Genomic DNA, 26,310 nt, shown 5'->3' with positions numbered 1-26,310 from the left:
CATTCTTATTTTTTCTGTTCAAACGATTGCAATTTTGAGCACATTAAATTATTACACCTCTAAAATTAATAGCACATTAAGTTTTAGCACTACATGAATAGAAATATAAACACTACTTTAAAGATCTATTAACGCACAAGTTTTTAAAACGGATCTAGTTTTGCAACACTTATTTACCACACAAACGTAGCATATATAATTACACATGGCAACAATTCTAGTCTTGCCCACCATGTCGTGTATAAGTCTGGAGTAAGAACGGAGCCCAGCTCCATCCTCCTCGAGTGTTTCTTTGCAAACACAACAACAACGCTGTCAAGGTCAGTGTACCTGCTATAGTGAATGTGAAGCAGTGCCAGTGAGGACAGACGCTCCTTCCTCACTGATGCCTGCATGTAGGTGTTAAAGCACTGCGCTCACACTCACAGGATGTGACAGGGACTGTGCAGGTACAGGTCATGGTCACACTCTTTCATGTCACCTGCAGGGGTGTTTGACCTCTGTGACTCATTCACTCAGTCATACCTAACAGAACACATAGAATTTTCTATATTGCAAAAATACCATGAAGTTCAAGTTGTAATACTGGATTCTCAGGTGCTTAACTTGAAAATAACTTACTCCAACTTCTGCCTTGTAACTTCCTGGTCTAGATCTTCTGCATATGTGCTGACAATCTCTGTGGCGTCCATATGGCGTTTGCAGATAACAGCTGGCACTCGTCCCAGCAAGGAGCAAGCTGTGACTGACAGAGCTGAGAGAAAAACAAAATTGTGAAAATTTGAATATTTCAAAGTCATTAAAACTTTAGTATAATATGTATTTAACTTGTATATATACAAATGTTTCTTTTCCCAATTGTTTAATCTTTTCATTATCATGATCTACACACTGGACTTTGTACTTGCATTTTACCAGCATATTTAGCATTACATATTGTCATAAATTTATCCTCATAACAAAATACCACTGTAGTATTTCTTTAGTGCTGCATCAATAAAACAATCAATAACAAACAAGAATTATTTACGAAAACAAATGTTTATGAGCCACAAAAGGGAAGCATGAAATATTTATTTAAAAAAAAAAACAGTTTTCTTTTTCTTTTTTTATGTGGTGCACTTGAATATCTTCTTATAAATGTGAAGAGTCTTCAACACAGTCAAAATACAATATATCACAAATAGCATTAATATTTACTTTAAAAAACAATTAATTCTGGTATATTTTATCATAAATATCTAAACACTAAAAATAAAAAGGCAGGGGCCCCCAAAACAACGAGCTTCTTTGGCCCCTCTATGATCCAACTTTTATTATTTGATCTTCTGTAAAAACGTAAAATTCGCTTTTTTTTCTGAACCTAAACACTGATTACAGATCGGACCCTTTTAATACGCCTCATTCGCCACCCATGTGTTTCACGGGAATGTTTTGATGGATGGATGTGAGCCGTGAATCCACCGCAGTCTCAGTCATTTGCACATCCTCGCCACAGCGCGTTTCTGTCGGACGGTCAGAGGAGAGACTCGCTGCTGCTGCTGCTGCGGCTGCTGCTGTTGTTGTGTTCAGAAAATGGCCGACAGATTTTCTAGGTTCAACGAAGAGCGTGATTTCCAGGTAATGCGCGTTTCAAAACCCCACCGTTTGCAGCAGTTTAGCCACGCCGAGATGTTTCGGAACATCGAAGGGGCTTTAAATGCCACTGGAAGCGGAAATATTTCCACGAACAGCCCGCAAACATGTCGGTGTCGATGTCGCTTGTTAGCACTGCATGCTAACGCTAGCTCACTGCGGCTCTTTCGATATAACTTCCCGAACGTCCTGCATTTGACTTCGCTCCTACGTGTTCGGCACATTTATCAGTCTTTTGCTGTTACGTTAACTATTTTAATCTCGCAGCTGCAAACACAAAGCATTGAATATCAAGCAGTTTGATGGTGACCTTGGGTTTGTTGGCTGTTTATCGACATATGCTAACGATGTTTGACAAGCTAGCTTGTATTTGCTCGTTGAAACGGACCATTTTGATCACCGTTCTACCAGCGCAGCTCTTCACCAGCTTACAACAATCCTCTAATCGAGTTGATCTTATTCTAATATTTACGGAAAGGATCACAAAATGCCAGTTTTGGACATTGATATTAGATTTGAATCAACTCGTCGATTCCCTTATGTTTATAACTGTGTGTGTTGTGTGAATTTCATTAATGCTTCTGTTGTTATAACGCCACGTTGAGTTTATTTTTAATTATTTGTATGTCATTTAGTTTTATTTCTCTATTTTGAATATGATCTTCATTAGGAAAGAAGTGAGCCCAACGCAGACCTGATATTGAGTTTCTCTCTCAGCTGTCATTAAAATGTATCTGTATTATTATACTCATTAATTATTATTAACATTTTTAAATCTAGTGGTTTCACGTCGTTTTCTCCTTGTATATTGAAATACATGTGAGAGCAGCTGAGTTTCACCACCTGTTTTTGAACCATTTGTCTTCCACTTGTTTATCTGAGATCTGAGACCACACCCAGCAAAAAAAACAGACCCATTTGTTGATCTTACAACAAAAAAAACCTTGTCTGAAATTGTTACTGGATTTTGCAATCTTATGTTTATCCTTAATTTTCTTTTAAATCCCCATCTCAGGTGACACCTTTCTATGAAAACCTGAAAGTCACCCAACAGGTTTTGTGATTACCGAGGACTGAAAATGAAATATGCTAAGACCTTTTACTCCAAATCCTTGCTTGTAATTGTCGTGCCAAACAACAATTGTCCCATCTCTTCTTTCAGACAGTCGTGTGACTTTTAAAACATAAAGTCTTGCAAGCATCTTTTTAGTATTCCTGTCATTCAGTTGGCAGAGTTGTTGTGTTATAGTTTGTGAACACGAGGATGTGATTTCTAAATAGAAATCATGTTTGTAAATCTGTTATTTTTTCCAGTGACTTGCCAAACGACAGCAAAGTTTCTGTAAGGACTTCATTAGATCAGTAATTTGAATACCTACTTAAAAAATGTTAATCGAAATTCCTCAAGCCCCTGTTGATTGTATTTATATTTGCAGTTACTATCTTCACATAAGAAATGCGCTGTTTGTGAACTAGGATCGGAAAGCCTGGTTTACTCCGATGCTCTTTAATTGATCAAATATATGTAATTTTTGTATTAAAAGTGACTTAAACATGTGATGAAACCCATTGCAGCTGGTGATAATGCAAGACATGGTTTTTAAAATAGCCTTTTCTTTTTTTTTTTACCCCAACTGCAATTGCTGTAGAACAGTGTTTTGAGCTATTTTGTCAGGGAGAGGTGAATTGCTGTGCGGTCTGAATGAGTCTGTTGAGTTTAGCTCTGGCACAGCACAGTGGAGCTCTGTGTGAGAGATCTGCTGTGAAGGCATTCATATGCTCAGTATTCAGAAAGTTTCTCTCTGACTCAATGGATTAAATCTTGATGCCAAGCAGCAGGACCCAGGAAACACCCACAGATGGTCGAACTAATATCTGCTGTGCATTCTGCCCAACGTTTTTCTTTTATCGATTTACTCTGTGGTTGGAGCTTCAGCATTCATTGAAGAAAGTCTTAGGTTGCGATTGTTAACATCTTGTTTTCTTATTCGGAGTGGTATAGAGCATCTTAAGTGATGTAGCACAAATTTATTAGTTTTACTCTTGAAATGATAAGAGGACAGAGGCATTCCTATGCAGCATTGCAGTAAAAACTGAGTCAAGGTGATGAGAAAACAAGCAAGAGTGAAAGGACTGTCTGGTGAGTGGAGGGTGGTGCTGATAACACAATAATTGCTCTTAGCAGAAAGTCTGGAGAAGAGATAAGGAAAAAGAGCTTTGAGCCATTGATTAGTTCATGAATAAATTATTTGCTTTTCCTCAGCATCTCTTCTTCTCATAATCCCAGGTTTCATCCATGCGGATGTAGGATTTAGTTTCGCTGAATTTATGGTCAGCAGGGCAGCATCAATTCACCTCATCATGGTGAGCTGATTCTGCAGATTCTGTAGGGAATGATGCCCATATAAAGCTCATTGCATGGCTTTGTCGCTGAGAAAAAAAAAATCTATTTACAGAAAGTCTGTTTTTACAAAGTTCCTGGAACATTTTTGTATATTGATACGGGAAGCTGTCAACTGTATAATGCCAAGTTAAATGTCCAGTAAATGAAGAAAATATCTCAAAGATAAAATCTCAGTGTGTTGTTTGTTTTTTTTATTTGGCAAGTGGGTTGTAAACATTGTACTACCATAAAATCAGTTTAGCAAAGTCTTGCTTTTACTAAGGTCAGGAGAAAATGGACTCGTAAACGTTACCTTTATCTCTCCTGTGCTGTGAAAGAGAGGAAGCAGAAAATATTTTATAAGCTTTTCATTGTGGTGGTAAACCCATTACTTGCTTTGTCTGACACAGTCCAGTAGCTTGAATATAATTTTGTAGTTTGTAAAGCTATGCCTTAGGCGTAGACTTATAATGTTCAAATTGAGTTTTTATTTAAAGTCACTAAATCTGTTTAAGAACCAACACGAATCGACTCTGTCAGGGGAATGTTTTCAAAAACATTCCTCTAAAACAATGTTTTCATGTAGATTCAAGGCTGAAACAATAAACTTTTGCATATTTTCAATAACCATTCCTGTGTGGATGGAACCTTAGTGTGCGTTTTACATGTGTTTTGTGTGGGACCATAGAGTTACACATCGGCTGGTTGTTGTGATAACACTGGGTGGAGACAGTTAAAATGGAGCAGGTCATCATTATCTGGTGTTTCCTTTTGCCTCTCAAACCCTAAAGGCTCAAACATTTATAAGACAAAGAAATTGAAGCAAAAGGAATGTTGGATGTTTTGTGTACTGCTTGTTTTTGGACCTAAATTTAACATGAAACGCTCAGAAACCAAGGCACTGAGTCTCTGCAGGTCCATCCATGTTAGTGTTTAGATGTTCTTCAGAGTCTTCCCCTTAGCTAATTCTAATTTTTGTTATAATAGTTAAGGATCTTTCCATTCAAACAAATGATTGTTTCAGTTCTGCTTCTTGAATAAAATGTTTGTGTGTATTTCTCAGGGTGGGAATCACTTTGACCAGTATGAAGAGGGTCAGTTGGAGCTGGAGCAGGCGTCCCTGGACAAGCCCATCGAATCGGTAAGGTTCCATTCATCATCCTGCGCCATTGGACCAGCTGTGAGAGTGGATATGATTGGTCCAGGGAGGAATAAGAGACGTTTTTACTCCATACTGTCCGTGTAGACGCATCCAGTATTATCTTGAACAAAGTTGCCACCTAACCTGTAGAATCACTTGTCAATGTCCATTAATACCTTTTTAAATTACTCCCGCTTCCCATGTCCTCCACCTTCTCCATTTCAGTGTGACATTTAAAATGATAATTTGTATCTTAGATCTTCCTGTTTGACGTAGAGCTTAGAAAACTGTTGGATTTTATTTTTTTTTTGTAAGTCTCACATTAGTCATTGTTAGTCATCTTAGTACAATGAGATCATTCTGTAATCATGGAGTGGATGAAGCACTGTCGTTAATAGCTGTAGCTGTTCAACACTAAAGATACTGATGTGAAAAATGTGTTACAACTTGAAATGAGTAGATTTAATTTTGGGTACAGGACAGAGAACTATTGAGTGAGGTTTATTGGCAGAAATGTACAAATTTGAACTTCTTTGGTGTTAAGGATTCATTTTTTTTTTTTTTACAAGATTTTAATTAATACGTTTTCATCTTGATCTTCATAGATAAAGCCCTAATACAGTACACAATAATTACATTTTTTGGAGATCAGATATGAATGAAATATCCAGATGGCTAATGTTGTATGTAGGATGGTTTCGGATTAGATAAATTCATCAATTAAACAAAAGCAGACAGTGCTTATTCCACTCCATTTAGCAGACAAAAGAGTGCTCATTAGATGATGTGAATGGTTACATTTGTGTTTGAGTGAGTGTGTATCTATGTAGCTTTAGAATATCTGTGTTAGTGTACAGTATTTTTATCTATAGGACAGTTATCTTATTGTACACAACTTGGGGTGTTCGACATTTCTCTCCTGCAGCGAATTGGCCCCCTATTAGCTAAGCAGCAATGACCCGGTTTGTATTTGCACGCTCTGCTTCCTTACTCCTATCTTTAGGGTCCTTGTAACGCTTCTCTGACAGTCTTTTTCTCTCTACCTTTCTCTTTCTGTTTCACAACTGTCACACCTGACGTCTATTCTCTCTTCCTACCTGTGTTTCTCTCTCGCTCCCTCCCTACTACACAGTGATTCGGTGTACAGTACCCTCTGTCATTCTGTGCTGGCATGGTGCTTGTGCAACTGGGACTGCATTTTTTGCTGAAGAGGCACATCTATAATAGCGCAGGAGGCTCTCTTTTTCTGTCTTTATCACTCTCTCCATCCCTCTTCTGTCTCTGAAGCAATCTGGTGAGCAGGCCAAAACTCTGCCTATAGATCTATAAAAGAAAAATAATATTTTTATTTTTTGTGATCCAGATTGGGAAGCAAAACATACTCGTATTTGTCTAAATTGGTACTTGTAAATCAACTTTTTTAAATCAACACATGTAGTCACTTTTAATTCACAGACTTTTCTAGTGAACATAATTACCACTACCACTACTCATTATTTAAATGAATAAAGCTGTAGGCCACAAACGAGTCTTACCAAGCTTTTCTTGAGTTTTTAGTTAATAAGCAGCAGCTAATTTCCTTTTAAATCTAACACTAAATCATGAATATTAAGCATTTGCTCTTCAAATAGAGTTTCATTATGAAATACATTCTCATAATCTTAAATTCACTTCATGTGGAGAAGAAGGAAAACATAAGAGAGGTGGCCTGCTTGCTTGGCTTGAGCAGCTCTTTTACTCCTGTGCTATTATTTGTGGAGGGGGGCTGAGGGCCATGCTGCAGCATCGCACAGCTCTTCATACGTCTGTGGCAAAACTGCTGCAGCAGAGGTGCTGTCAACTGTCAAGTAATCACTAATACTAATATTTAGTCTCTTGAAATATTTTTGTTTTGAAAGTATAGTCTCTTAAAAAAGGTGAAAAGATGAGCAAGTATGAATATATGGAGATTCTTGACTATCTGGATGTTTGTAGCTTCTAGAAATATGAAAGAAATATCTCCCAGAATCTTTAAATTATCATATATATCATATGCCTTATGGTAGGCTGTTGCACAATTCCATAAATATTTTTTACATTACATGAAATTTTAAAGTAAATTATTTCATTCACAGGTCTGGTCTTGTCTCTGTAATGCAAATCTCTAAAATGGGAGTATTTGTCCACTAATCTTACATTTCAGAGTTGTTAATAAATGCTTCAGCCCAGCTTCTCAGAGCCCCTCCCTTGCCATTTATTGTGTGTGATTTATAGGCAGCTAGAGGTCTGTGGTATGTTATTGGGATCTCTTTTTCTCTTTTTGTCCTTCCTATTGGTTTTTGCTATTTTTCTCCTTACACTGTTTTTGCATTGCATGTGTTAACTTAGTAGCATTGAGTACAATGTTCTTTCAACACTCTTGTCTTAATCATTACTACAGTTTTTCCTCCCAGTCCCTTAAACCTGCCATCCTCCTCCCTTTACTTGACCCACTACCACAGCGATATGCAGTGGGCAGCCTCAGAGCCAAAGAAACCACACAGGAAATCTGAATAACACATCTTTGCAGGCCACTGGAATATTGAATTCCTAGTAAAACAGTTAGTGGTTTTTTAATGTAACCAGTCATCCTTAACTATATCCAGTCCATTTATTGTAGCCTAATTTGACTTTAGTTAGCTTTTTCTTAAATATGTGGGATTATACTTTGTAGCTATTATCTTCCTGTTCCTGTTAACATTTTGATTATTTTATTACCTATTTAAGATAAAGAACTAAGCACCAAAAAGTCAAAGCAACTGACTTATTTTAGATCATCATGGGCTCTACATTTGGTATTAGTTTAATTCAGTGGGTGGAAGAGCTGGGGTCTTGGCTAGGATTGATTCCCAACCCCAAGTCCATTTGCTTTATTTAAAATAAAATGAACTAAAAACAGTCATTTGACAACATTATTGAACTACAATTTGATACATTTTTTGATTTGTGGCTTCAGACATATGGGGTAAGTATCTTATTTTTAAATAATTTTAAAATTGAATTATTTAATCAGACCCTTTTCTCTATAACAATAACAGTCACTTAAAACATTAAATAAATAATAAAATCGTTTATTGCTTGAGACTGAATCTGACACATGTACATGTTTTCCCCGTTCACTGTGCTCATGGGACTTTAGTTTTAGCTCGTTTGCCTCTCAGTGGACCTCAGCAGTTGCTTCCATTTAGTCTCACCTGTCACATCTGACACTGACCAGGAATGTACCGAGCCCCGACCTCAAGGAAGCAGCTAAAACTTACGAGGAGCAACAGCCAGCTGAGCCTGTCAACCAGCAGCTCATTTTCTATGAGACGGATTTCCCTTAGCGTTCGTCTCCGGCTTTGAAACACACAGAAGGTGTGATCTGTTGCTGAAGCCAAACAACAGAAAATTAGTTTTTTGTTAGTTCAGGCTTGGAAGTTTATATTATTGTTCCGATTCCTATTATTCTCTGAGGCATGGCAAGTTCTTATTATCAGACAGGGACACACAAATCGTGCACATACTGTTCCGTTATAAAAATGGACATATAGACGGTGACAATAAGACTAAATTCTCTGAGGTCTCTAGGTGGAGTCCCCTGCATATCACTTATTTTATCCATATTTTTTTTGCCATGCATTGTGCCAATGACAGCACAATGCACACTTTTAAAAACACCCCTTGTAGATGTCTTTTGATTTGATAACATTTTCTTTTTATTTATTTTTTCTTCTGTATTAACAGTCAGTTGGTGGATTTATTGAAATGTCTGCCTTTCCTGTTTTTATACAGTATTATGATTGTTTAAAGGCAGAGAGAGATTTGTATTTGTAAGAACTAGAGAAGCTAGCAGAATTACAGTTGAAAGCGTTTGGTCGGTTTCTTACGTTGTGTCACGTGTGACTGTTTTTTTGACAGCCCAGTATTTTAAAGCCAGGTTCGTATGGAAATGCCTTCACTCCACTTGCACTGCTGTTGGACTCGCCGTCGTTGCTTTCATCCGTCTGTCTGTCTATTCTTTTGGTGCACTCATCTGTAGTCAAACACTCAGTCTGCACCTCATCTCTGGCCTCGAAACCTTTGCTGAGCCCGTTTTGACCTAATCTCTTTACTGTCAACAATTGCAAACTGTTGTCTTATCCAACCTGCTCCACTTGTTTTTGTTTTAAATCAGATAAAATAATAATGAGATAAGCAAGCTGAAACACATTTGATATTGGGCTGGGCATTAAGATGTTTACATGGTATTACTTGATCCTCTGGACTTTTCCAATGTTGGTAATGAAAAATAAATGAATAAACAGAGGAAAGACTGAGCAAGAGTTTTCTGAGCTGATAGTTTTGAGTGTTTTTTTAATCTGCCCCTTCCTTCAAGCTGACTTCCAGAGTGTTGCTGCAGCATAATACTGGATTAAAGGACAAAAGCAGACGCAAAGGCTGCAGCTGTAGTGGTAATTACTGCAGTGCACTCGTAAGTCAGGGGATGTACAAGAAACTGCCAAGCACCGCATGCCAAGTCATAAGCTAAATTTTTAACCTCCAGTCTTCAGATTTATGAGCTGATTTCTTGCCTCCAGTTGTCTCTCTACCAAGTGAGGCTCGGCACAGATGCATCCCTTTTCTCTTCCCACAGAGGATTGAATCCAAACATCAGAGTATGTCTCATAGATGGATAAAACAGAAGGACAAAATGCCAAACTCTTCAGAGAAACAGGAAATGAAGGACTTGAGCAACTCTCTAGAGTATGAAGGCATCAGCCAACTCGATGATTAGATATATATATATTTAGATATTTTTCTGGTTATTGTAATGGTAAAATATCTGTTCACAGTGTTGACATGAGACTTTTTCTTTCCAAAGTATATTTAAAAGAGCGCCGGCAGGCATTGGCAACAGTTTGAACTAAAAAAAAAAGATTTGAAATAAAAGATTAGGTCATTATTATTTTTTTAAATTGCAAATGTCTGGGTAGAGATGCAGTGTGTGCTCTGTGTTTGAGACCCCTTCCTTCACATGCTCTAACCCATTACAAGCCCAGCTCACCTCCACCACCCGAAAACGCACCCTCATCATGGCTCAGCCTGCTCTGTTCTGCTTTTTCCTGACCTCTTGTCAAAGAGATCTAATCGAGCCCCGTTGAGCCATCACCTTCCTCACTCTGCCTGATCCACCTGAGACTAACACAGCTGGAGTTTTGTTAACCTGCCCTCCCACCTCAGCCCACCCCTCTGAATGTGTTCACAGTGCGCTACTAACACCGACGACCCTTTTTGTTAAAACTCTTTAACAAAAAGCTGCATGCTATTTTTTTTGGTTTATTCATACCCCTTCACTTTCTGTTTGTGAAAGTTGATGTCAGTCTCTTTGTGATTATAAATATCCTTTTTTGTTTGGTTTGTATGGTTTTTGATAGAATGCAGCACTCTGGTGAATGTTAGACAAGCTTGGAATAGTTATAATCACAACAGAAAATACTGCTTATAAAGAAACCTCATTGTTTCCTGTTTATTTGTGCTTGACAATGTACTGTAGTGTGTAGTGGTGGGATGGTCTTGCATTTCACTTAAATGTTTTTATCTTTCTGACTCATACTAGCGATTTAACAATATTTAACTTGCACATTTGGCCCTACAGTGTGCTAGCAATTGCTGTTGTGTATGTTTTTTTATCTATTTCTTATTTCTTTACTTCTTATCAGCTGTCTGATCATGACCATATTATTGGTCTTGCAGCGTTTTCTATAGCAATTATTGGTATCAGTAGAAAAAGAAGAAAGAAATAATTTAAGTAGATGGACATAGAGATTGTAAGAGCTTAAATGCTAATTATGAAAGGTTATTTACTCAGGGAAGTATCAGTTGTACAGACAGCATAAAATTAATTAAAATAAAAAGCGTGTACTTAGCTAAATTCTGACAATAATCAATAGACAAAAAATACAGAAGGTGTCCTAAAACATGCACAACAGCCATTTTTAGTCAACGTAATGGCGCTACAAGCACACTGTCCCTATCTTCACCTGCACACTCACATATCCCTTCACACATGCATAGTCTGTCCACCCTGGGCCTTGTAATGGTAATCCAAGGCCCATTAGTTCCACTTCTCTCTTCCTCTTGCTAAATTTTTTTTGTGACAGCTGAATGTTTCATGGTGCTCCCTTTGTCATGGTTACAGAATCACAGCAAGCTTGGAGTTTTCGGTCTTTGTTTTGTTATTGCTAGATTTCCATACCTGTTTTGTGTCACTTTTCTTTGTGTACTAAGATCTTACGCTGTAGTGGATCATATATGTATGCGTGTGATACATATATTGCCCTCTCCTTCCTTCTTTTAACTTCTCACTTAGTGGATGAAACTTGATGTGTTATCTTAATCGTGAATAATCAAAGTGCTCATGCCCATTTTTTTTTTTTTGCTTGCCAAACCTTTTTTTTTTTTATTGCACTCTTAATATATCAGAATATCTTGTAGTTCACAGGTGACATATAGCCTTATGTATTTATTTAAAACATCAAAAACCCTTCCCTACATCTCAAGTCTCCCAGCCTTAATCCTTCTCCCAAACTGCCCTAACATACCTTGTGCTGGAAGACACTGACTGTTACACGCTGTAGGTGATGACAATAATGATAATGGTGGTGGTGGTTGTGCTTATGATGATAGTGTGATTTAATTGTTTTTATTATTATTATTGTTTCTCATTCAAGCCCACAGGGTATAGCTCTTCTTATTATTGGAATATTTTTGGTTTTTTTCTCCTCTGTTCTCTCTGCTAGGATAACATCGGGCACCGGCTGCTTCAGAAACATGGCTGGAAATCCGGGCAAGGCCTTGGCAAAACCATGCAGGGTAAGAATGCACTGAAAACAGAACTGTATATGGTGGTGGTGCTGAGCCACCACTGCTTTTCATTTTCTTTCCCCCTGACATTTTCAGGTTTTCTTTGTTTATGTTTATTCTGTACTTGCAGATTCTCATTTCTCTTCACACCCTTCCTCTGACTATTTCCTTTTGTCTTTTTCTGTATACAAAAGGGTTTATGATTTTAAAAAAAGAAAAAAACAAAACTAAACACCATTCAGGTTCATTTTGTTGCTTTTTTTGCTGCTGCTTTCTTGAACTTGAAGTGTAAAAAAATGTTCCTGGAGGATTGTTGATTAAGACCCTGAAGGTTGGGAGATGGTGTTATTTATGGGCGTTCCTGTGATGCATTTAGTTTACAGCAAACCAGACTAGAACTGTCTTTCTCCTAGAATCAGCATTCAGCTTAAAGGAAACTCAAATTTGACCAATTCACCTCCTGGATCTTTGGCTTGAAACACATTTGATTAGCTCACATGTTTGGGTTTGTGTCTTTGTTACAGGCGCTAAATGTTGTTGCTGTTGAATCTTGGGCATTTATTTCCTTTCTGCTTTGGGCAATCACCTATCATGTACAGCAGACTTCTTGAAGCATGAACGTAGTGTTAGTGTTTGTAACTGACAACCTATGAATGTTTTATGGGCATGCAAAACACTGGACTTCAGACGGCATATTATATTTTCCTACATTTGCCTCAGCAACACATGCCAGAAGTTAGATGCTACAGAGTAATGTTACAAATGCTTTGCATGTACAATTAATTCTATGAGAGATATTTTTTTTAATCCACAGTAAGGAAGTAAACTTTCTCTGGGACATTCTGTGCCGTTAGACAATAATGACTCAGTAATGGCAATGGAAGACTGAACATGGCTCAATGTGTGGGTTGGTCTTGGCTGACGTTAGCACTTCATTAGCTTAAACCTGCTGTGCTCATAGACTCAGAAACAGTGGTGCAGAGCTCTGGCATTTCCCTTCCCCGTTTCTTCATCGGCTTTCCTGGCCTCATTATCTTCCATCTTTCCTTTTTTAAGCTTTTCCCCCAAAACACTTTTTTAAAATTCTGACACATTTATGCACTCTTCTAAGCAAGGATGTTATGTATAGTGTTGTCTACAAGGAGCTTGTATTTCTATGGAAGTTTCTACAGGTTTTTAGTGTTGTCTTTCTCCTCTACCATGTCCTGCTTTATTGTTTGTAGGCAAACCATTACGGCAATTTCTGCCTTGTTCATCTAGCTCTTATTGTGAAATTGCCACTTCTGCTCAAGTGCATTGCTCTGTCTATAAATCTGCCAGTAACCTGTGTTCTAAATATGAGCAATTTAATTTAAAACATGTCTCATTCTGCAAGAAACAGTTTCCAGCACAAACCCAAACTATCAACACTCTTTCATTTGACCATATACACGGTTTATAAAATAACCAAGACTTCAAATTAAAAAATGTAGAAGTTTTTGTATTTAGACAAGTGCGTGGAATAGTTTTTTTTTTTTTAACCTGCAGTACCATGTTTCACCTACCGTAAGAAAACTAGCATCTTCTGTTGACTGAAGAGGTTTACTTTCCACATTTCAGGCCTGACAGGCATCAGTGAATCTTTGTTTTTACAATGAGATTTGACAGCTCAAATTTAACATTTTGATTGTTTGATCTTCAAAAGACGTCACATTTAATCGAAGTGCCTGGTTGAGTGGTTGTATAGCTGTGCTGGTGCTGCTCTACCTTCCTTTGTCCATGTACATATATGGCATTGGCTCCTTGTGTTGCCTCAAAGGTATTTTCAGCCCAGCTATAGTCAGGGAAAAAAGCAGAACTGGAAGCTGCTTCCTTCTGGGCAGGCTGACAACGCAGCAGAAATTTCGGAACTTAGTATTCACCATCCATCAATGTTTATTTCCATCTGGCCATGAAAAGCTGAATAGCAATCTATTTGATGTGATAAGGATGAGCTTTGTGTGGAGGAGAGAACACATTGCAGGGGCTGACTGTGCTCTTGTTTTTGCCTCTGGCACCATTCATGCGGTTATGTAAGCATCCTACATTGTGGGCAGATGAGACTGCAACAAATTGTGTCCAGTTGTTGTCGGAATTCAAGTCCCCGTATCGGAGACGGCTGTCTCTGTTCAAACTTGCAAGCAGACCTAAGCGTAGGCTCACACAATAATCACACCATCATGTCATTGACGTCTGCAGGATAATCATGCTATCCTTTCCTCTCCTTTCCTATCGTCTTTGCCAGAAGAGACAGCTGTTGACATTTGAACTTACAGCATTGTCCCCTCTTTAAGTTTTTCACTGTATTGACTTTGTTCTTATTCTTCTTTTGTCCTTTTTTGCCCCTTTTTTTAGGTAAGGTTTGTTGGATCCCCTCTGTATGTCAGTATGCATGTGTGGGTGTGTTTTCTTTCTCCCACTCTGCAGTTGACCTCAGTGTAACATCCCTTTTACAGTGTATTGTAGGCTAATGGCCTCTGTCAGCTTCTTCCTCTTTGCTTCATAATCACTAAATCTTTATTTGAATCTGCTTAAGAGTCAAGTCTTTTGATTTGTACAAAGAATTAAGAATATGTGAAATCAGGGTAGCTCTAGGAAGCCATGATTCCATCACATCCCCTAGAATCATCATCTTTACATATTTTAGATTTTTTTTGTTGTTTTTCCTCTTTGAGTTTCCGTGGCTGCTGTTGAGTAATCTGATTGGCTGTAACCACGGCTCAGACTTTGAATGGCTTGCAGTGTAGACAAGTTTTTCCCCTTCTGCTTGTTTACCTGTTTCTACCTCTAAAACTGTGAAACTTGTGTGAGTGTATGTGTGTGGTCATTATGTGGGACTGAGATATATGTGTCTGCTACTTAACTGGGCCATAGAGTCAACTTACAGGGAAAACCTCTCCGCCTTTTACACTCCGAGTGTCTCTGTCCCCATGGTTACAGGCTTCCATCCTCCCCCCGTTTCTTTGCCCCTCCTGCACAGCATGTTTGTCCCAGAGGTGCACTCCTGCCTGCCTCAAACTGTCACTCACCTAGGGCTTTAAGCAGTGCTGGAGGTAAAACACTGAACCACCACTTTCATAGTATAAAAAGATTGTAATTCTACAATTGTGTACATCATTTTTTTCCCTAATTGCACTTAAACAAACGTAGCTGTTTCATAGTAATTCAAAACCTGCTCTAAGCACTGCCTAAAGCCTTGCTAGCTCTTCTCTCAGGTACGTTATTATATGTTTCATCTGTTCATTTGTTGTGGGGTTTAGTACTTCACAAACTGAGCTTGCTGGCTGTAGGCTAGTGAGGAATTAAGATCTCAAGGAGATTTGCTAACTGGGCTGACAAGCGTCTGCAAGGCAAAAAGCTCAAAGGGGGAAAATGGTGGTCATCCCTAGAAGTATTTTTTTTTCAGCTCAGACCAGATGTTTTACTCTAGGTTAAAGTGGCAAAACAAACAAACAAAAAATCAATCCATCACCTGTCAGAGAGGTGTAACCCCTGACTTTACCTTTATTCAGGATTCTCCCCCATAAATACTTTTACACATATTTATCATTTTCTTTTTACCCAAGGTAAAATATGTTTCCACAGATATGCACACACAGAGTAGATCATGTTTGCTGCTGTAGCTTCTTTTCCACTACAGGTAATTGATGACCAGTAATCTGGAGCTTTCAGTTTATCTGAACTTTTTGGAATATTACTAGTAGTCTTTACTTCTCCATTTCTAATTTACAAACTGGTCTGGATCAAATTTAAAAAAAAAGGCATCAGTGGGTTAAGAACAGAGCACTTTATTCAAAATGTGCTTTCTTTGTAATTTATTGTTGGAAATCTAAGAAGTTCCCATTTATACATTCACATAACCAGCATTACTAGTTGTTTTTGATTTGTACATAATGTACACTAAACCTGTCCAGTTGTTTACTAGTTGCTAAGAAAAATCAGCTGCCAGGATTCCACTGCACCATGTTGGGTTGAAACAAATCTATAATTTGTAAGATGAATATGTAAAAGTTACTGGTCCCAATGTCCTGTAGTGGAAAGGCTTAGTCTTATGGAATGATTGTCTGTTTTTATTTATTTATTTATTTATTTTTTTTGGGNACTTTTGTTCAGAAGGCATGATGACACCACTTTAGGGGCCTGGGGACTTGGACAAGCGGTTTGGATTAGTGGTAAGAGATAATCCCTGTAAGCATCTAGCCCTGAATGAAGGAATGAGTTGGGTGGGGGTGGGGTGGGGGGTGACACATGGAAGCCCCTCCGGTAAAGAATGCCCCGAAACCTCCCAATCACACTCCCAACCCCACCCTCCCTTCTCTATGTGCCTCAATCTTCCTGCTTAACCAATTGGTGTTTCTTTTTTACAGCGATTTGATCCTGCCCATGTTGTGCTGATGGTAAACTTAGTGGTAAATGTTATTTTATCCCCCAATTGATTTTTTTGTTTGTTTGTTTTATTTTTTTCCCATTTTTTTTATTTTCCTCTCATCAGAGCACCAATGCTACATAGGCTTTCAATTCTCTCCGTCTTAGTCCTCATTCTGCTGCTTGTATATTATCATGCATCTGTATTACTCTTAGAACATTGTCATTTTGTTTGTTTTCAGTTTTTTTTAACCTTGTGATTCACACCTTGTGATTTAGATGCACATTGTTTTTTGTCTGGTCCCTTTGTTTTCCACTGGAATGGGTAATGTGGAAGTATTGTCACTGTGTTTAAAGATTGGTGATAGTTTGGGATGACTGTAATTGTTCATGAATCTTCAATTCTCTGCCTTGCTTGTGACTCCATTCAGACAGACCACTGCAGTGGCTGCCTAACAGGCCAGACTTTGTTTTTGGTTTCACTTCTCTGTCGCTGCTTGTGAAAGAGTGTGAACCCACACATTTATCAGCAACCACGTGATCTCAGTATCACACAAATAGCCCCCTCCTTTTTAGTTCTTCACTTGAGTAAAGCGTCAAAAATTGCAAAGAGTTAGGTGTTGGGTTTGAAGCTTTTCTGGCTGAGAGACACTGCAGTGGGACTGAATGTCCAGGCAGGCTTTTACATGTTATAATGCCCATACATCAGTGATTTCAGAATGAAAAAGTCATTGGGCTGTGATGACTAAATTTCACATAGAAACTACAAGAAAACATCAGTTTCTATACTTTCCCTTATTCAGAATGGTACAAGGTCATCAATTTAAGTTGAAGCAAAGCAGAAATCCTAAAAAGGACTCAGTTTGTAGTATGTATGCAAATTCTGTCTTTTGATTTAAAGTTTATGGATTATATTTGGATTATATTTAAAGTGCTCTGTAACAGAATGAGGAAAAACTAGCTAAGTGATAGTAAAGGTTTCATAACCAATTGTACATTAACACGTCTTGTCGATTCCTCATAAGCCCAATGGCAGAGATGTAAGGAAAAAAAAACTAACAAGTATGTGGGAGGGGGGAAAAAAACTGAAACCAAACTGAATTGATAATCACTATCAGTAAGATTGGTTGTTGTATTTGGCTGGCAACAGGAGCAGCAGAGTAGTCCAAATTCTTTTTATGCCTTTTGTTTTGAGATTCTCCTGTCTATCTATCTATCTATTTGTCTGTCTGTCTGTCTTCCCCTTCCTTCTCCTACTCATACCCATATTTAACAGGTAAGTATCCCCATCCCTTGCACTGTCACCATGGCGACACCTGGCCTGTGACGTCACTCTGCTGTAGTTCAGTGCTTGTGTCTTTTTTTTATTATTTACTTTCTCTCTGCTTTGTTTGGCTGATTATAAGTGGATTAAGCAATTTTTTTGTGTCAATCTCTAAAGTAGTTTTGATTATTATATATTTCATATCTTTAATGTTTTGTTCTTTTTTTGTTCCTTTGGTTGTCTTTTGGTTTGTTTATTTTTCTACAGTTAATTTCCTTCTGCTCTAGCTCTTTTCACAGCTTACATAACATAGATTTACCAGACAGAAAAAAACAGTCTTTTACCTCCCGTCATGATAAAAAAGAGGTCTTGAGACAGGTGAACACATCTGGACCTCAGAACAGTGAAAAGGGTTTTCGATTGTTAATCAGCCTGCAGACAGTTCAGCAAAAGATGATGCAATAGGCCTCAGATAATATTTGTGTTCTGCTCCTCTTATGGAGGACGTAGCAGTTGTATCATCTGTGCAGGCGTGTTGCAACTCCATTCACACACAAAATGCAAAAACACCACACTTGGTTCCTCAAGCTGCAGCATTCTTTATAAACTTGGCATTCTGGTTTAACGAGACTTCAGCAAATAATGAATAGAGAATGGGGTATGGGTTGCACAATTACACTGGAAAAAAATATAGAAAAAAGCTAGCAACATTTGTGTTTTTTACTCAGAATATTGCTGAGCAGCCCCGATGGCCTCATTTAAAACGGCAACAACAACAAAAAAAGCTGCAGCAAAGCAACAGCTTGGTCAAATTTAGCATTTTGCAGTAGTTGGCAGCAGTAAGCTGTGAGAATGGCTGGTGTTTGGTTCACTATAGCTTTCTGGTCTCTTTGCACTTCAAGGCAAAATTCTTTAACCCCAGCACCCTATGCTCTAAAAGCAGGCTGTCTTCGAGTTAGTCCTTCGTCCCAGTCTCAAAAACTCAACCAGTCTTCTCTGTCTCTTCTCCCTCAGGACGCACCGACCCTGTGCCCATTATCCTTAAATATGATGTCATGGGGATGGGCCGCATGGAGATGGAGGTAGGATGCTCACTTTATCTTCTTGTGTTCTTGTTGTGTTTAGTAGGAGCAGGTGTAAAAGCAAAATAGAGCAAAACATGCATCCAACTTATCCGACAATAGGTATATAATGTTCTGAACGAGTTTTTATTCGATGTGGGCCACTTGATTACGTTCATAGTTTTTTGAAAAATTATAAATGTTATGCTGACAAATCTGATTAAAAGCCCCGGAGGCTATTATATTACAGAAATAAAACATTTATGCTCAAAAAGCACCATCAGAACTTCTGATGAAGTTGTGTGAAGCTCAGCATCATTAAAGTAATCCCCAACTGTCTGATTTAATAACTTGTGCCGAGTTCATATTTATCAATGCTGCAGACATGAGTTATGTCCTTTACAATATGGAGGCTACATCATATATATTTTATATAAGAACCTGTTCTGTGCTTTTGTATATAACAGCTTTAAGGACAAGGCATGTTTCATTCAGCGATAACGAACATTAAACTCATTAAAAAGCACCCTGACACTGGCTATCTCAGCAAACATGCAGATGGTTACATTTTTCTTCTTGCATCACTGGCATTTGTCAAAATGTTAATTCTTACCTTGAGTTATGTTTGACCTTTTTTTGTCTACATACCATTTATGCTCAGTGAATAAGTTGTGTCCCACAATGCAAAGTAATGGAAATACAAAGTAGAGAAAATATTTTGGAAAACCTACAGTCATATTTGTGTATTTTTATTTTCTGTTTTCATAACCTCCATCTCTCAGTCTTGCAGACAGCTTGTCAAAGCACCATGCTACCACATCCAGATTCTAAGTGGCATGAAAGATGATGTGGACAGCTGTTGACTCACAAAATGTTGTCTTTTCTGCAAATGCTGGACTGTCTGTGTTTGTCCTTTTTAGTTGGACTATGCAGAGGATGCCACAGAGAAGAGGAGAGTGCTTGAAGTTGAAAAAGAGGATACAGAAGAGCTGCGGCAAAAATACAAGGTGAGGTTCTTCAGGACTGGTACAAGTGTTGTGTTAAACATGTCTGAATGTAGAAGACTACACTGTTTCAGTGTCTGAACCCTCATTAACACATTACTTTGTTTTCTCTTATAAATCCTACTAAAAATAGGACCAGGTGGAAAAGGAGAAAGCCATTGCGAAGGCCCTGGAAGACCTAAGAGCAAATTTCTACTGTGAACTATGTGACAAGCAGTACACTAAACACCAGGAGTTTGACAATCACATTAACTCCTATGACCATGCTCACAAGCAGGTACGAGTCAAGTTCCATAAACTCTTTTATCACATGAAATGTGTAACAAATGCTTTCCTAAAACTCTTAATGTCATGAAGTTTTTTAAACATTAGTGATTTTTCTGTTAATCATACTTAACTGTCAGTGACTGAAAACGGGACAAAATGTTATTCTTGCAAGAAATATTTTGCATAAAATATGTCAACTTTTCATAACAATTTGTATTCTTGTTTTAGTTACACAACAATTGGAGGGAAAACTGTAGCAGTGTATGAACAGCTTTCCACTACTTTTCTGCAAGCAAACGGCTACAAATCTTATATTTTTGTTTGCGCATTTGTTGTTTGTTTGTCATTCTCAAACACTCTAAAACATGACTAGATGCTTCTGGCAAACGTAGGATAAACCATGAAGAAGGGTGGTTTGGACAGTGCTGTTCAATATGTATGTAATAAAGTCTGATTCCTCTGAACAGATGATTAATGCTCAAATGAACCCGCTGCTGTGTGTCTGTGTGTATTAATGTCACTGCAGTAGTTCAGATGTGTGCTGTGTTGAAAGTGATACGTATATTTTACTAGATTCAGCTGAATCAGATTTCTGTGTCAAAATGTTTCAGAAATGCACCAGTAAGTCACGTGACACCAACACTAGATCAGTAGAAAACAGTACATGTGTGAAAGGGGCTATATTAATACAAACCTATCTTCATTTTCAATACTTCAAGGAAATCCTGACATTTAGTTCACCACGTCTTCCTGCCCTGTTGCTTTTATGTTCCGCAGAGATTGAAAGAACTGAAGCAGAGAGAGTTTGCTCGTAATGTGTCGTCCCGTTCTCGGAAAGATGGAAAGAAGCAAGAAAAGATGCTGCGGAGGCTGCACGAGCTGGCCGAGCAGAGGAAACAGGACAAACAAGACCGGTAAGAATCCATTACTGGAGAGCCCTCTGCTGGCCGGACTGGAAACTGCAGTTGCAGAGTGCGTTGTCTTGAGCTTTTAAAAATCATTGCAGCACTTAAAATAAAACCCACAAAGTTTAACAACTTACTTTTACTGAAGGTGAAACTTTTGTAGATCCTTTGTGTCACATTCTATTTTTATATTTAAGAAATATTTCAACTTTATGGCATATTTCATAATCATAACAAGCTTCTACTTTGTTACTGTTATGTCTGTCATCTTTCATATCACATCGGTGTCATACTTGTGTGTTTTAGAACGCCTGGAAGTGGACCCATGTTCAAACCAACCACAGTTGCTGTTGATGGAGAAAAGGCTGAAGATTGTGACAGCATGACTTATGAGAACCCCACTTTGACAGATGCTACTTTAGAGAGCTCACCTGCAGAGAAAACTGAACAGTCCTCCCCAAAGCCCAGTCCAGCTATTACTTTTTCTCTGGGAAAGAACACCTCTTCTTCTCCAACTCCTAGCGGTGCTTCCAAAGTCAGCGTGTCGTTCTCTTTTGCCAAGAAAGCCCCAGTAAAGTTGGAGACAGCAGCTGCTGTGTTTGCGGATCATGGCGAGGAGGCAGTGGAGGAGGAGGAGAATCAAGAGGGAGAAAAGGCTGCAGGACAAGAGGAGGCACCAGGCTGCAGCACAGACAGTCCTAGGGGAGTACCCGAAGTAGGTGAAGGAGGAGAGAAAGGTGTTGCAGCTGGAATGGAAGAGACACAGCCGCCTGATGACGGGGGCTCACTAGCCTCCACTCTCAACAAACTTAAGATGATGATGAAAAAAGAGGAAGGCTTTACAGGACGGGAACCTCAGTACTATCACTATGTACCTCCAGCTCACTGTCGGGTAAAGCCCAACTTCCAGTTCTTGCTGTTCATGAAGGCGACTGAACAGTGTCAGAGCAAAGAAGAAGACGATGAGGAGGAGGAGGAAGAGGTGCAGGAAGAAAAAAAGGCCGAAGAAAGTTTTGATCAGACGGAGTGTGAAGCTGCTGAGTGTAAACCTGAAAAAGAACAAGATAATGACGCATCAGCTGCTGACCCAGAGCCGGCTCCTTTGTCACCTAAAGTAAAGCCAGATGAAAATGCGTCTTCTAGTGCAGTTGATGCAACTTCCACTGTGCCCTCTTCTCCCACTCAGAAAGCAGAGAACACACAGGATGCAACAGATTCAAACACTGGTCCGAAAATCCCCACTGGACCCTTCTTTCCAGTTCTGAGCAAAGATGAAAGTACAACGCTACAGTGGCCCACGGAGCTTCTTGAATTTACAAAAGCTCAACCCTCCCTGTCCTACAGCTGTAATCCTCTCTACTTCGACTTCAAACTGTCGAAAAACAGAAGACTTCATGGTGCGAAAGCAGCAAAGTCCCCTAAGCTTTCAGAGGAGCCTGATGACAAGGGCCAAAAGGTGGAAGCTTCAGCAGCTGAAGTAGATGCAGCACCTGAACCTGAAACAAGCACTGAAAAGGACAAGCCAGTAATAAAGGGAGATCTCAGCAAATCCGAAGGTGTTGAGCAAAAAGCTGCGACTGCCAGCAGTAGTGCAAAGAAGAAAAAGAAAAAGAAGAAACATAAGAAGTCTGGAAAGCATTCGAAACACAAAGGGAAAGAAAAAACTGCAACAGAAGCTGCAGGAGAAGAGACAGAGGCAGCACAAGAAAAACCCAAAAAGAAAAAGAAACACAAACGAAAGAAGAGCAAAAACAAGGGCCAAAATCAAGACGAGGCAGCTGGTGATGAAAAGGAAAAAGTTAAGCCAAAGCCTGAAGATAAAACTGTTGTCTCCTCTGCTCAGCTGACAACTGGAGGGGGAGCAGCCACAGGAGCAGAACTGGGCAAGAGGAAACGTGCTGCAAAGGAAGTGCCTTCCAAGTCTGGAGCAGAGCAAGGGGGAAATGGGAAAAGTAACGAGAAGGGCAACCCCTGTGAGGAGCACAGTAATAACAAGAGACAAAAGACTGACTCCAGTGCATCCCAAAGTGCCTCCTGCTCCACCTCTGCCCAAAAGAGTCCCGGCCACGGTAGACCTCCCAGCAGTGAGAGTGAAGAAGAAGGTGGCTCCAACAACCAACACTCACGCCATCACAAGTCAAGCCCACGGGAACAGCGGCGCCACCACAGTGAAGAATCTCGCCGATCCTGCAGCCGCTCGTCAAGACGGGGGGAAAGACGAGGCAGCAGTCGCCGGCACCATCGTGGCCAAGCCTCTCGTAGTCGCTCATATTCTAGCAGCTCGGAGCGGTCCTCGGCAGGAAGCAGCGCCTACAGCCAGCGTAGCCGCAGCTATTCAGACAGTTACAGCGACTACAGCACAGAAGGCCGCAGGCGGAGGCACTCCAAGCGTTCATCAGACTCTGAGTACGAGCGGAGGAGCAGCCGGGGACATAGGCGATCCAGAAGACATCAGTACACCTCGTCCTCCTCAGAAGACTCCCGCTCACGATCACGCAACTACAGCCGGAGGAAGAGGCATCGGCGGCGCCACCGCAGCAGCTCGAGAAGTTCCAGCAGCTGGAGCCGCAGCACTAGTAGATCCTGGAGGCGTAGCTACAGTCGAAGCCGAAGCTCAGGCAGCCGCTCCTCCAGTTCCAACAAAGGCTCCCCTCACAGACGAAACCCCAGGGGTCGAGGGGACAGTGAGACACATCGCAGAGACTTCAACCGCTCGTGCATCTACCGCTCCCAGTCTCCACGTTCATCATTACGAGGCCTTAACCGCAACACCCATTCATCCAGCTCTCAGGCCTTGAGGCCAGGGGTTTCCCGCGATGCAGGGGAACAGAAAAACACACTCACTGCACGCCAGCTACTGGAGAAGGTTCAGTCCAAAAAAAGTTCTGATGATTCTACCACAGGTACAAAATCTGGAATTAAGATTAAGGACCCACCACAGGGCTACTTTGGTCCTAAACTACCCCCGGCCCTGGGAAGCAAAGCCATGTTGCCACTTTTTGGTAAGCTGCAGGCAGGTAAGAAACCAGTGATTCCCCTAACCAGACCCGACGAGGGTGAGAAATCAGGAACAGGAAAGGGTTCTGACGCAGACGCAGAGGTTATCCTCGTTGAGCCCATAAGGGAGTTCCCTCCTCCACCACCTCCACCAGCCCCACCTGTCCAGAAGGTTGAGGAGGCTCCTCAGACAACAGTAACGCAAGAAGAGACTCAGCAGCAACCCACTGTAGAAGACCAGGTACACCAAGACCCCCAACCAATGTTTGAACAGGAGCCTTCCATGATGATGCCCCAGTATCAGGGAGAGTCGGGACAGGATCCTTCCCAGAACCCAATGATGGAGTCCCTCATGCCTGAAATGCAGCAGCAGCAGGCTCCAGTGCATGCATACCCTACCTACCCACCCCCCAATCTGGAGGAGGATGGTATTGAGGCAGAGGAGGATGGATTGGCTCCGTTAGAGAGTCAGCCGATCACCTTCACACCAGAGGAGATGGAGAAATACAGCAAGCTGCAGCAGGCTGCACAACAGCACATTCAGCAGCAGCTTTTGGCCAAGCAGGTCAAAGCATTCCCCTCAGCTGCTGCGGCTGCGGCCGCTGCTGCAGCAGCCGCCAACTTGGCCCCGGCCCCCCCTCCACCAGCCCTGCAGCAGATCCACATTCAGCAGCCAACTGTCTCTGTAGCTTCAGGAACATCGATCACCACTATGCAACACGCCATCCTGCAACACCATGCAGCCGCTGCTGCAGCAATGGGCATCCACCCAGCACATCCCCACCACCCTCACCCCGCACATGCCCAGTTGGCCCAGGTGCATCACATCCCCCAGCACCACCTAACCCCGATCTCGCTGTCTCCTTTGGCCCCCTCACTGGGTCATTCTCTGGGCCACTCGCTGGGCCATGCAGGACTGATTCCTGCTCACCCAACGGCCTTCCTGTCTGGTCAGCCCATACATATCATCCCTGCTTCTGCACTTCACCACACACCGTTAGCTCTGCACCACGTCCCCCACGCAGCTCTTTATCCAACACTGTTTGCACCTCGCCCATCCCAGGCTGCTGCGGCAGCAGCTCTTCAACTCCACCCGCTCCTGCACCCAATTTTCTCAGGTCAGGACCTTCAGCACCCACCTAACCACGGCTCCTGAGTGATGATGAAAGTTGAATTGGGTATTTGAAGCTTTTGGCCACTGAAAAAGGACAGAACTGTCTCGGTTCAAGGATTCGCAGCATCATGGAGGCATTTGAACATGAGTCTTGCAAGAGAAACCACTCTGACCCATACATGCAATTTGTGGTCAGAAAGTGGTGGACCTGCCATGGGGTTAAAAAATCAACACTAGGATTTTCTTCTGGTTCATGTAGCTTGGTTTGTTTGTTTTTTCCTCCTTGCTTCTTATAATTTTGAATACTGGGTGTAGATGTACAAAGACTTTTTCTTGGAATCGACTATTATTTCAATTTACGGTGCATTGATAACTTGATAAATTACTGGAGATTTATGTCGATTTTTTTTTAACTTTTTTTTCCACAACTTTTGCTAATTTTGACACACAAAGAGACCCATAATAATTGTGTCTACAAGCAGAATTATGTTGACAAAGAAGTCGTTTTGTTGCATAAATGAACAACTTCAGCTGTGCAGGTGGTCACAGATGGACAGTTTAGTTACGTTTGATTCAGTTCATGTTCCCATCTGACAACCAGCTTTTTTGATTTGATTCTTGGTCTCAAAATAATTGCTGTAACTTGTACATACATCAGTGTGTAATGTGAAAATCAAGCCAATGATAACATGAACTGGCAGGTCTGTTGTCGAAACTGGCATGGCGCTGTCGTATAAGGAAGTAGGGGAAATGTGTTGTAGGGGTTTTAACATCCCTGATACTCTAAAGGCAGAGCTCCTGTTCCCTGTTCGAGGATACATGTGAATGAATTGCACTGAAATATGTACATCAAAATGATGCTTTTGCATCATGTAACAATAAGATTGTAGTATACTGCAATAATTGTATTTTTGTTTTAAATTATTTTCCAAATGCTCTTCAGAGGAAGGGCTGCGTTTGGCTTTTGTGTATTTTGTAAATAAAAATGCTGTAGATTAACCTTTTAACATTCTTAAAGGTTGAGACTGCTACTGAATAAAAAAAAAACGTTACGTTGGATAGAAGTTGGGCATACATGTATTTTATCAAGGTTGTTTCTAAATCATCCCCCCGCTAAAACGGGCCGGGATGGCAAACGAGTAATCTGTCAAAAAGGTAGCGACTGTATTTTTAAAAAAACATAACTCTGTTTCAGCAAATAAAATCTTGAGTCCATGTGTTTTGTTTTGTTTTCCTTCCAGATTTTGTAAAGGTCTTCTTATTCTTTTAAACGTGGTTACATTTTGCTCCAACCCAAAAAATGTTAGCAAAAA

The 26,310-nt window shown here is 40.2% G+C and overlaps 1 protein-coding gene across 7 annotated transcripts; it reads left to right on the top strand.

The window, feature by feature from the left end:
• The first annotated feature begins 1,470 nt into the window (after positions 1-1,470).
• On the top strand, positions 1,471-26,216 carry gpatch8 (G patch domain containing 8). Of its 7 annotated transcripts, none has more exons than XM_037978564.1 (9): positions 1,543-1,620; positions 5,082-9,096; positions 11,939-12,011; positions 16,388-16,429; positions 18,664-18,731; positions 19,631-19,717; positions 19,848-19,991; positions 20,759-20,895; positions 21,193-26,216. In XM_037978564.1, the coding sequence occupies exons 5-9, from the start codon at positions 18,705-18,707 to the stop codon at positions 25,037-25,039; spliced, it is 4,242 nt and encodes a 1,413-aa protein (XP_037834492.1). In that variant the 5' UTR covers positions 1,543-1,620; positions 5,082-9,096; positions 11,939-12,011; positions 16,388-16,429; positions 18,664-18,704; the 3' UTR covers positions 25,040-26,216. The 7 variants fall into 7 exon arrangements, with proteins under 7 accessions (XP_017289003.1, XP_037834492.1, XP_037834491.1 ...); XM_017433516.3 differs by lacking the exons at positions 1,543-1,620; positions 16,388-16,429 and having other exon boundaries at positions 5,082-5,159; positions 6,085-6,121; positions 9,078-9,096; XM_037978565.1 differs by lacking the exon at positions 1,543-1,620 and having other exon boundaries at positions 5,095-5,159; positions 9,078-9,096.
• The last annotated feature ends 94 nt before the right edge of the window (positions 26,217-26,310 follow it).

The sequence above is a fragment of the Kryptolebias marmoratus genome, linkage group LG12, assembly GCF_001649575.2.
Source record: "Kryptolebias marmoratus isolate JLee-2015 linkage group LG12, ASM164957v2, whole genome shotgun sequence".
Classification (NCBI taxonomy): domain Eukaryota; kingdom Metazoa; phylum Chordata; class Actinopteri; order Cyprinodontiformes; family Rivulidae; genus Kryptolebias; species Kryptolebias marmoratus.
Note: the sequence above shows the minus strand (reverse complement) of the source record. Positions and strands in the feature narration are given on the sequence as shown.

Coding starts and splice junctions, on each gene's coding strand:
- gpatch8 (XM_017433514.3), top strand. CDS start 1,576: ATGGCCGACAGATTTTCTAGGTTCAACGAAGAGCGTGATTTCCAG. Junction 1,621..5,081: donor ACGAAGAGCGTGATTTCCAG/GTAATGCGCGTT, acceptor TGTATTTCTCAG/GGTGGGAATCACTTTGACCA. Junction 19,992..20,758: donor ATGACCATGCTCACAAGCAG/GTACGAGTCAAG, acceptor TATGTTCCGCAG/AGATTGAAAGAACTGAAGCA.